Source organism: Cervus elaphus, chromosome 32, assembly GCF_910594005.1.
Source record: "Cervus elaphus chromosome 32, mCerEla1.1, whole genome shotgun sequence".
Classification (NCBI taxonomy): domain Eukaryota; kingdom Metazoa; phylum Chordata; class Mammalia; order Artiodactyla; family Cervidae; genus Cervus; species Cervus elaphus.
The window spans coordinates 51,171,063-51,183,743 of record NC_057846.1 but is presented as its reverse complement, the minus strand read 5'-3'; the positions used below and the strand labels follow the sequence as shown (position 1 = coordinate 51,183,743).

General features: G+C 39.6%; 1 protein-coding gene across 1 annotated transcript in view; it reads left to right on the top strand.

The window, feature by feature from the left end:
- The window catches only part of LOC122688122, a 102,805-nt gene extending 93,528 nt beyond the window's left edge, over positions 1-9,277 (top strand). The window contains exon 3 of the mRNA XM_043893965.1: positions 8,690-9,277. Coding sequence (XP_043749900.1) covers positions 8,690-9,256 — 567 coding nt within the window. The 3' untranslated portion in view covers positions 9,257-9,277. The remainder of the gene's footprint in view (positions 1-8,689) is intronic.
- The last annotated feature ends 3,404 nt before the right edge of the window (positions 9,278-12,681 follow it).

Sequence of the window (12,681 nt, the reverse complement as noted above, 5' to 3'; positions counted from 1 at the left end):
TTCACTTAATAATGGCCCCAAAGTGCAAGAGTAGTGATACTGGCAATTCAAATATTCTCTTACTGACTTATAAGTTAAACTTTATCATAAGTTTGTATGCTGATACAGGAAAAAACAAAGTATATATACAGTTCTGTACTATGTGAAGTTTCAGGCACCCACTGGAGGTCTTGCAACATACGCCCCACAAACAAGGGGACCCTATGGCTGCATTTATCCAACCAATTAAAAAATTTATGTCCACACAAAAATCTTGATGTGAATGTTCATAGCAGTTTTACTAACCATCACCAAAACTGTAAGCAGCCCAGATGTCTTTTTGATAAACTAATGATAATGAGTTGGTACTTAAGTACAATGGAATATTATTCAGTGATAAAAACAAATTATCTGTCAAGCCAAAAGAGATATGGAAGAAACCTAAACATATATTGCTAAACAAAACAGGCCAACCTTTAAAAAGCGACATACTTTCACTTACATGACCTTCTAGGAAAGACAAAAGCATAGCGATGGTGAAACCGTGGAGACGGTATGGAGATGGATGGGTGCTGGGACAGGAGTGGGTGACGCCGGAGCTGTGGGAACGTTCCAAGCAGCGAGGATACTGTATATGGTGTGGAATGCTGTTTCCATGGCATTATGCATTGGTCAAAACCCAGAGAACTTTATACCTAAAAAGCAAATATTAATGTATTCAACAATTTTTTGAAATGGTTTAGAAGTTCAGGAGCTCCAGGAAGAAGTGATGACTGGGACAAAAGAATCTAACTATATTTAAAATGTACGTTAAGGAAATAGTAACAGATGTTAACTGGACTCACTATATTGTACACCTGAAACTAATACATTCTCACATGCCAAGTATACCTCAATGTGGGCTTCCCCAGTGGCTCAGCGGTAAAGGCTCAGTCCACAGGCTCTCAAAGAGTTGGACACAACTGAAGCGACTGACCACGCAGGCAGGCACATACCTCAACTTTAAAAATACGTGAAACGACCTTACTGAAAGGTGTGTGTGTGGGGGGTGAATTGTTGTTGTTTAGTTGCTAACTCATGTCTGACTCTTTGCAACCCCATGGACTTGTAGCCCACCAGGCTCCTTTGTCCATGGGATTTCCCAGGCAAAAATACCAGAGTGGGTTGCCATTTCCTTCTCTAGGGGAGCTTCCTGACCCAGGGATTGAGCCTGGGTCTCCTGCATTTCAGACAAATTCTTTACCAATGAGCCACCAGGAAAGCCCTAATGGGGAAAAGTACCCAAGCACTTTCGGACACTAGGGAAATCTATAAAATAAAGGCAAAAGTCCTATATATTAGCACTGCATGCTCATGATACAGTTGTTTCCATTTGGCATGTGGATTAACAAGTCTGACATCATCTGGAATTAAATAGCTAAGTAAGTGGATAGGGGATCATGGGAGCCAGATTTCTCCCTATAAGAGTGTGAGGTTCAGATCAGCAAGTGGAGGAAGTTAAGTGGTCCATGCAGTAAGGGATTAGAGTTGAAGACATTCCTATGCATTTATGTTTAGTTTGCAGTTGGTACAGATCACTAGCTAGCTAGTGAAGTTGCTCAGTCGTGTCCGACTCATTGTGACCCCATGGACTGAAGCTGCCAGGCTCCTCCGTCCATGGGATTCTCCAGGCAAGAATATTGGAGTGGGTTGCCATTCCCTTCTCCAGGGGATCTCCCCAACCCAGGGCTCGAACCTGGGTCTTGTGCCCTGCAAGCAGATTCTTTACCGTTTGCACCACCAGGGAAGCCACAGACCACTGCATATGGAAATACTGGGTTGGCCAGAAAGTTCATTCAGGCTTTTCTGTACCATCTTATGGAAAAAACCTGAATGAATTTGTGGGCCAACCCAGTTTTATGTGCATAAACCTGGCTTACTATAGAAATATCTGTTCTCACTCTGTTCGATGGAAGGGCCTAAAAGCAATGGCATCCTAGCAGCAATGAGCACATCTAAACCAGATCGTGGTCTCTTCTAAAAGGAATCAGCATTGCTCCTTGGAGAAATGCCTGACTCTAGAACGGAGGCAGGAGATGCACAAGATGATAAGAGCAGCCCACCACGCCAGAAGTCAGGAAGGTCCAACAGTGAGCAAATAAACCACACTGAGAGGACACGTCGAAGGAACGCAGGAGCCCGTCCTACTTTCACTTCTTCCCCAGCTCCAGTGGCCAAAGCCAAAACAGTCTGAACACAGTAATACAGTATTGTAATACTTATATGAAAGGGAAAGAAGTGAAGTCGCTCAGTCGTGTCCGACTCTTTGCAATCCCACAGACTGTAGCCCACCAGGCTCCTCCGTCCATGGGATTCTCCAGGCAAGAACACTGGAGTGGGCCGCCATTTCCTTCTTCAGGGGATCTTCCCGACTCAGGGATCGAACCCAGGTCTTCCACATTGTAGGCAGACGCTTTACCCTCTGAGCCACCAGGGAAGTCACATATATATATGAAATATAAAGTAAATACACACAGTTCTATAATGATATGCATATATGAATAAATACATAAATGTGGAACAATAAGCAAGTCTCCCACACAGAATTCCAAATAACTTACATAAATACTCTGCTGTCAATAGAAAGGGTTCACTTCCCCCTCCTTAAGTATGTGCCATGCATAGCAGCTTCCATCCAAAAAGTGAATGACGGAAAGGCAGAAAAAAAAGGGGGACCTACCGTATGACACAGGGGTCTCAGCTCAGCATCACGTGGCAGCCTGGACGGGAGGGAGGTTTGGGGGAGAAAGCATACGTGAATACGTGTGACTGCGTCCTTTCACCATTCACCTGAAACCATCACAACACTGTTCATCGGCTATACCCCAATACAAAATAAGAAGAAGCTTAAAAAATAAAAAAAAAATTATAAATTTTTTAAAAGGAGGTAGATTTTTAAACAAGATTAACATCAACATTGATAAATAGTGTTGTATTGATACATATTCTCTATGTGATATGATAAAAATGGGTCTCATAACTATATTTTAATTATGAAAAATATCTTAAGGCAAATATCAATAGAAGGGTATCCTAGAAAATGCCTGACAAGTACTTCTCAAAAATCATCAAGGTCATCAAAACTGAGGAAAGTCTAAGAACTGTCACGGCCACAAGGAGCGTAAGAAGACAACATGTAAATATGTACTATGGTATCCTGTGGAGTCTGGGAACAGAAAAGGAACATTAGGTAAAAACTAAAGAAATCTGAATTTAAGGATAAGACATCGATATTGGGCATCAGTATGAATTGATATAATTCATTAATTGTAACAAAGGTATTACACTAATGTAGGATGTTAATAATAGCAGAAGCTGGGAGTATATGGGAACTCCATATGTTATTTTATTCATTTTTCTGTAACTCTAAAGCTATTCTAAAGGATGCATTTTTAAAACAAGGAAAACAAAAATCAAAGTGCCTAGTGGCTTTAGCTGGAACAAGTTTAGCAAATGAATGATAATATTGTAATACAACCCAAAGACTAAAATAAATATCCTTGAGTCCATTCTGATAAAAACAAAATAAATAAACAAACGTAGAAGCAATGGTGAAAATAGAAAGTTCTCGTTAGAATACTCAGTAAAATTTACTGCAGGCAGGAACCACTGATAGATGTTGAAATTAGTGTACAGAGTTTAAGGAGAACAGGTATTTGCATAGCCTCAAAGCATCTACTCTAAAAGAATTATTTATAAATTGCAAAGGTAAAAATAGTAACTTGACAGGGAAGAAACTAGAAGATACCACTTTAAGGATAAAGGTTAACATTATCAGCAACAAAACATTTTGGTATAATGCACCCTTGATCCAACACACAGAAAAGCACGTCATTGCATAAATCCAGTGCAGTCATGACAAAACATACGATGAACCAACAATGGACATTGTACGGAATAGCCATTCAGTACTCTTCGAAAGTCTCAAGGTCATGAAAGCCAAGGAAAAGCTGAGGGACTCTCATGGTTGGAGGAGACCAAGGTAACATGAAAATAAACGCAATGTGAGAACCTGGATTAGATCCTGAAACAGGGTGCAAAATGAAAAAGGTCTGTGGTTTAGGAAAAAGTCTGTGGAATCAAACAATGTTGACTCCTTAGAGGATAATTATATTGGAGCTGCGTAAAATGCTAACACTAAAAGGGCCAGAGTCACTGGCTGTACACCAGTAACTAACACAACATTGAAAATCAACTCCACAAAAATTACATATTTTTTTAAAGAGAGCCAGGTTGGAAGGGATAAAGGGAATTCTTTGTACTAGTTTTGCAACTCTTCTGCAATTCTAAAAATATCATAAAATAAAAAGTAAAAAATAAACAAAAAAACAAATCTTCATTACAAAATTTTTTACACCAACGAGAATTTACTCATTTTATTTGAGAGACTTTTTGAGGCAATGTCTTTTCAGCTAAGTGAGGGCATTTAGCTAAGAACCATCAAGGGATAAATAATCTCTGCACTCTTAATTAAATGATAAGGCAACATTTTCCTTCTTCAAGAATGTAAGAACTCTTTCAAAATATATATTCTCCTGTCATTTTTAAAAGAACAAATTCCTTGCTCTATAATGCATTCTAAAATACCTTCAGCTTGGGAAGGAGATTTCTTTCAGGTCAAATGGGTTTCAATTATTTGAGAAACTGTATTTAACTATGACTCAAAGCCAGGTGCATAATAGAAGCCAAGGAAAGAAACAACTCATCCAGCCAGTTCAGACATCCAGTGACTTTCTTCAGCCTAATAAGCTGTTACCATAGTCTCCAATTTATCAACAGCTAAATCTCTTAGAAACACAATGTGACTTGTAGCATTTCATGAATGTATTCATTCCAGCAGTAATTTTACCAAGAAAGTACCTTTATCTATGTAAACTTACTCAGCTGTATAAACTAAATACAAACTTTAGAGGAGTTTGTAGGTAGAAAAACCCAGAGGTTTTAATCTGATAATCTGGTAACATAATGGTAGGACTAGATTTAAAACATGTTACTTGATAGTCTTCCCAAAGTTCCAATTCTATTCCAAGGGCCAGCTACAAGCGAAATGCTTTTCAGGCCCTGAAGAGACAGAGTTATCTGTCATGGGATGTGATCCTCCCCACCCCTCCCCCAGGACTTTTGCATTAACCCAAATATCACTTTTTTTTTCCTTAACTGAGTTATAATTAACATACAATAATTTATTAGCTTAAGGTGTATGACATAGTGATTCAATATTTTTATGAATTATGAAATGATCATAGCAGTGAAACCAGTTACCATCAGTCACCATGCAAAGTTGTTACAATATTATTGACTATACTTCCTCTGTGCATTACATTATATCCCCAGGACTTAGTCATTCTGTAGCTGGAAATTTGTAACTCTTTCTAGAAAAACATATCTTCATTTTTTGTAAGTTTATGTGTTCAACAAATGTTTACCATTTACCTGGACCAACTTTGTGCTAAATACTGAGGATAAAGACATGAAAGAAAATGAACATGTTCATGTACTAGTGATGGTGATGTTCATGAAAGCACATCACAATTTCTTCTGAAAATTATGTACATTCCTATCCTATAGGAGCAGAGAGATGGCTTATACTGGGGAGGATGAAACTTATGGAAAGGAATAAAAAGTCTTCAGGAGGAAGGATGGCCTTTTACTATAATTCCCCATTTTCCTCACTGGATTGAGGATCACAGTTTCCTCATGTTTCATGACAAGGACCAAAAGTTACTAATGTTGAAGGAAGGAAGGAGATTGGTTTTATTTTGTCCTTTTCAATAGAAGCTCTAATGTAGATAATAGATGGCATATTTACATATTAACAGTGTGTTTCTCTGGAATGTTGTAAAGGAGTGTTTCTACATAATATTTCTAATCAGTCATTCCAGTTGACTGATTCTGGAGCTCTTACGCATGCTAATCTACCTCTAAGCCCATGGGGCTTTTAATCTGACCATGTCCCTCAGAATTAGGCTCACTGGGCTTCCCTGGTGGTCAGATGGTAAAGAATCTGCCTGCAAAGCAGGGGACCTGGGTTCGATCACTGTGTCAGGAAGATTCCCTGGAGAAGGGAATGGCAACCCACTCCAGTATTCTTGCCTGGTGAATTCCATGGACAGAGGGGCCTGGTGGGTTATAGTCCATGGGGTCACAAAGAGTCAGGCACAGCTGAGCAATTTTCATTTTTACTACACCAGAACAACCATTAATTTTTATTCTGTTTCAACTGTAGATAGCTAAAAGATCAGGAAATTAAAATTTTTATCAAGCACGTCTGAAAGCATTTACAGAGTTTGTTTTCTTGCTGCCAATCTCTGCCTAACAAGGTTATAATTATTTGCCTTGCCCTATTACACTTATCACTGTTATTAATTATTTCATAAATCCTCCAAAGGCAAAGATTTGAAACTGAAGCTGAAGTACATAGCAATACACAGAACTGTTCTGGGATTTTAAATGAGGGAACTAGTACTTTGGGTCGGAGATAGGAATTAACACATATTTTTTAAAGATGTTGGTATTTGAAACACAACTTGACTACTTGGCGAAGGAGGTATTCCAATCAGAAGAACCAGAATTAGATTAGAAGCCAGAGTACAAGGAGAAAATAGAAAACAGTCACCAAATGAATAGGATGACAAAAATGAAAACGTGTGTGATTTAATTACTTTCCTCATGGAACCCACAGGCTAATGAGATATGCCTGGAAATTCACTATCTAGAGAGAGATGCCTAGAAAGGCACATTAGGAATATGATGTTGAGACCAGGCTGAGATGATTCTTCAGTTAACAAGATATAGGGAAGGATTTTCCCGGTGGTTCAGTGGCTGAGTCCATGCTCACAATGCAGGGGGCCCAGGTTCAAGCTCTGCTCAGGGAACTGGGCCCCACGTGCCAGAACTGAGAGCTCACCCAAGCCTCAGCTAAGACTGAAGACCCCATGTCCTGCAACTAAAACCCGGTGCAGACAAATGAATATTTGTTTTTTTAATTTAAAAAGCAAGTTATAGGTAGCTACTGAGGACTTTTAATTATGAAAAATAGGTGCTCAAACCTATGCTTTATGAAATTTAAGCCAGAAGCACTATTTAGGACAAATTGTAGTGTGATGAAGCAAGAGGCAACAACAAGTCAAATAGCATGAGAAGCATTAAGAGAAATTTTACCAATAAAGAAGGTTTCAAATCCTACTGAGGCAGGAGACAGATGCTCCCCACCCCCCAGGGTAAAGCTATTGGAAATTCATTCCCTGTGGATCAAAACTCCAAGACGAGAATAGCAGGACAATTAAGACAGGAGGCTGGGCCCTGCAAAGACCATGTGTTTCTCTTTCTTGAAGTCAGGAGACTTCCCTGATTCCACATGCGCAGAAAGGCTCCTTGGGGTCAAAGAGGAATTACGACAAGGGATGTTCTACCTGGATGCCTTTTCGGTAAAATCCATCTTGACTAAGAGATGTGTGCGCCCACATGGGAGGGTCCTGAGAGTCATCAGATATGGGCTCTGAACGAGGCAAATCAAAATGATTGGCCAAAGGAAAACCGGAAGGAATGCCCCGTGAAAGTAATTCAGACTGCCGCCAGGGCCTGACTCAGAGACTGTCTCTCTGTGAGTCTGCCCGTGTGTCTATCTGCACATACTGTACATTTTCCCCCTCCTAATAAATACTTCACTGTCTCATCACTTTCCATCTGTGTGAAAATTCTTTTCTGCCCAACTGAAGGGCCAGGACCCTGGTCTTGGGGCTAGGATCTGGAGCTTTCGCCACCACGATCCAGCCCATCTCTGGCTGGGAACCCAAGCCCTGCTCCAAGTCATTGCAGGACAAGGCCACTTGAGATCACTACTGGTCTATAAATTCCTGGGGCTCAGAGCGTATCCACTTTCTTCACCACTTTATTTTCAGTGTCCAATCTGGGATTAGGCAAGCAACAGGGCCTCAGGAAGTATTGGCTGAATGAATGAATTTCATCCAGATATTTTTATTCTTTTTGAGCAGATAGATATATTATTAAGGTATAGTTGATCTATATTATTTCCAAGTATCCAACAATGATTCAACTTTTTTCATAGATTATACTCCATTTAAGATTGTTATGAAATGTTAGCTGTATTCCCTGTGGTGTAGTAGAATTGTTTATTCATATTATTTATTATTATAATTATAATATATATTTCTGAGTTATTAGAAAACTTGCTTATTTTATAGCACCTTGTGCTTCTTCAGCCCGTTTCCCTAACTTGCCCTTCCCCACATCCCTCTCCCAACTGGGAACCACTCGTTTGCTCTCTTTATCTGTTTTTTTACAGTCATTTTTTTTTTTATATAGAACTCCTAAATTATTAGGATGAGATGCACATGCGAAGTATGGGGGGGTATCGGAGGGGCGTCCCATGGGTAACTAGCCTCTCCCATGGCCTGGATATTTAACCCCAGAGATTCTCATAAAGATGGAGTTGAGTTCTTCCATCTCACTCATGGAAGAGACGGAAGGATCTCTGATCACACATTCAGACAGGATATAATCGTTTGTAAGAAAACTGCTAAGGACATTGATCTCCATGAAATTAGGTCTAATTTCCTAGGCAATTCCTTTCTCATCTTGGACATCTGTTCTTAATAGCAAACACCCAGAGTGGCAAGATAAGTCATTCTGGACTTTGCTCCCCTCACAGGAAGAACAACTAACAGCTACTGATGAAGAAGACATCACTGAGAGAATCCTGGAGCCTGGTGTTGAGGCTGAAGAGCCCCATGCATGCAGAGACCAAGAAAGACTGCACTGGAAGACAAGGAAACTGGTTCAACTTGACCGCGCCGCCCTCCCCCAAGAGAGGTCTCCCCGAGTCTGTGCTCCTCCAGTGGGAAACCGGGGCCCAGCAAGGACCAGCAGCCACACGGGAAGGTGGGTCACCTGGCAGAACCCCTGCTTCTGTTCCGACCTCCCCTCCGCACCCCCGGGACTGCAGAGGCATCTGCAAGGCCCAGCCACTGGACACCTGATCGGAGAGACGGGGAGAGGGCTCGTGCCGGCCACCACCGCTCAAGCAGTATCCCCATGGGAGGCCTCGCTTTTCTGCAGATCACAGTGGGTAACTGCCCAAGGACGTCACCAACAGGCACAGCAAGACCCCCAGTCTGAGCCAAGGGCTGAAGGAAGGTCTCTGCCAAAGCAGACCTGTGACATCTGGAAGAGTCTGATCACTCAAATGAGCAGACACAAGGAAAGGAATCATGGGTAATGAAAAATCAGGTAAATACAATGGTACCAAAGGACACCAATAAATTTCCAGTCACTAATCCTAAAGAAATGGAGATGTATCGACTTTCAGACAAGTAATTCAGAATAATAGTTTTAAGGAAGCTTAGTGAATTAAAAAAAAGCACACAGATAGACAACAAATTAAAATTAGGGAAGCAATGCATGAACAAATTGAGAAGTTCCACAAAGGAATGGAAACTTTTTTTTTTTTTAAGAAACAGCAACCTACAGTTGAAAAAATATTCAAACTGAATAATTCAATAGAGACTTTTTTTCAGAACTAAACTCAATAATGCAGTAAATGTACCATTGACCTGAAAGATATTCAAAATTACATAGTCAGAACTACAAAAAGAGTAAAGAATAAAATGGGGTGAAGAACATCTACAGGATTTACAGGGCACAATGAAAAGAAACAAAATTTACATTTTGTTAATTCCAGAAGGAGAGAGAGAGCAAGAGACAGAACATATACTTAGATCAATAATGGCTGAAAACCTCTCAAACCTAGGAAGAGAAACTGACCTCCAGACTAGGATGCCTGAAGGACCCCAAACAAGTCTACACTTAGACGTATTATAATTACATGATCAAAAGTCAAAGGAAAATAATTTTAAAAAGCAGTCAGACTAAAGAGAAAAGTTGCATACAAGGGAATCCAAGGTGGATTTCTCAACAGAAACTTTCCAAATCGGGAAAGAAAAAAAGGACATATACAAATATTGAAAGCAAAAAACAAACAAACAAACAAAATCAGTCTATCGAAAATTCTACACCTGGCAGAGTCATCCTTCAGAAATAGAGGAAAGAGAAAGACTTTTCTGAAAATCAAAGGCTGAGGAAGCTCACTGCCTCTGTACCTGCCTTGCAGGAATCTCTGAAGGGAGTTCTTCCGGGGAAAACAATGACACTAATTAACATCAGAAAAACCTGAGAAAGAGAACATAACATTCACTGGGAATGCTAAATACACAAAGTTAGGCTTTGCATATGGTCGTGGTGGTGCATAATTCACTAACCACTGTAATTTGAAAGTTGAAAAAATGAATATAGCAATAATAACAATAAATACAACAATCTCCTATTAGTTACACAATATTAAAACATGTAAATTGTAATAGTAATAACAAAAATGTGAGGGGGAGGAGAAATAAAAATGCAAAGTTTAGGAATTCTATTAAAGTTAAGTTGTTAACAACTTAAAGTGCTATGATTTTGAGATTACATAAACCTCATGGCAGCCACAAGGGAACTGTAGCAATTACACGAAAGAACTTGATAAAGAACTTAAAGCACTGATGTTAAAAGAAAGAAGACAGCAGGATAAAAAACAATGAATCTACCCCCCCCCCCAAAAAAAAAACAACAAAGCAATGAACAAAACGGCAATAGTGAATCTTTGCGTACATGCTTAGTCATGTAAAGACATGGAGTCTTTACAGCTCCATGGATTGTAGCCTGCCAGACTCCTCTGACAAGAACACTGGAGTGGGTTGCCATGCCCTCCAGGGGATCTTCCCGACCCAGCGACTGAACCCGAGTCTTGCATCTCCTGCATTGTCAGGCAGACTCTTATCACTGAGCCACCTGGGAAGCCCTAGTAAGTATTTATCAGACAACAGTTCACAATAAATAAACAGGTTAAATTCTCTAATCAAGGGCATGAAACGACTACAGGTTAAACAACAGGATCTGAGGATATGCTGCCTACAGAGACTCACTTTAAAGAAATATATAAACCGAGAGTGAAGAATGGAAAAAGATATTTTAAGCAAATGATAGCAAAACAAAAGCAGGGGTAGCTACACTTACGTTAGACAAAATAGACTTTAAAAAGAGACAAATAAAGTCTTTATACAATAATAAATTGATCAACCCATCAAGAAGACACAATGGTTGCAAATACTTATGCTTCCAATAGTGGCACACCTAAATACATAAAGCAAACCCTAAAAGAGCTAAAAGTGGAAAGAAACAGCAGTTCATTTATAGTCGGGGGCTTCAGTACCTCACTCTCAATAAGGGCTAGGTCATTCAGACAGAGAATCAGTAAGGAAATTGCACGTTTGATCTATTTTGTGTCTAAATCCATTTGCATGTTTACACAAAACTTTATTTCAAAATTCTGTTTGTAACTTGCACAACTCTCCTTTTGCACATATTTTCAAGCTAGCCTGACTTTTTTTAATTAAAGAATGTCATCCACACCCTTATCTCTGAACTAGTTACCCCATTATAATATTTCTCTGTTCTCTCGTTCTCTCTACTTTTATGAAAGCAACTACTCTCTAAGAACTTAGCTCAAGTTCTTCTTTGAAGTACTTCTTCCTGTTCTTACTTTCCATTTCTCCTCACCACCCATCCATTACAGAATCCCGTGCTACTTTCACAATATTAACTTGGTACCTGTGCTTTCTTCTTTCGCTAGCCTCTTATGTATGCATTTTTTCTCCCCAGGAGAAGGTTCCACTTTTCTACTATATAAGGGTAGGACCATTTTTCTTATCCCTGATATATCTGTATAAGATGAGCAAATGAATGGGAAGATACATTAGTGACAACTTTGGCTATTCTCAAACTGCATATTCTTTAGGATGAACTTGCTCATACATCTGTTCTCTGAATTTTTGGAAGTTTTATCTACAGAGTTCTGTATCACCAAAGTCTCCAAGTCACCTTTTACAATTTCATAAAGAAATATAGGGGATGAACAGACCCCACTATATAGGCTGTTTTCCAGAGCTAAAAGTCTGCCCTTAAAAAGTGACAACTGCATAAGTGTGTGTGGTTGTTCTCGATCACAGTATTTCTTACTGTTACAGTTCATATTCAGTGTCTTTCCTTAGTCAAATAGTTGGACATATTTTAAAATATCCATGTTCAAACACTGTACAGTCATAATGATACACACAGTGAAATGGGGAATATAGTAATACATGTCATTAGAACATGATCCAAGAAACATTTAGAAAACAATGTCTTTGAGGTAATTCTCTTTTTAAAAACATGATTGTTACTGCTCTTGAATATACTTGACAGATTTCCAGACGACCATTCAGCTTTATACACAATGTGTGTGTGTGTGCGTGTGTGTGTGTGTGCGTGTCTGTGTGTGTGAATCATTCAGTCATGTCTGACTCTTTGTGACCCCATGGACTGTCTCCCACCAAGTTCATCTGTCCATGAAATTCTCCAGGCCAGAATACTGGGGTGGGCAGCCGTTCCCTTCTCCAGGGGATCGTTCCAACCCAGGGATCGGAACCTGAGTCTCCTTCGTTGCAGGTGGATTCTTTACCCTCTGAGCCACCAGGAAAGACCTATACACAGGGACCAGAGGATAACTATATTCCCAAATTTCAAGTTAAGTTTACAAAATTAACTTCTTCAATCAATATATTTGTACCA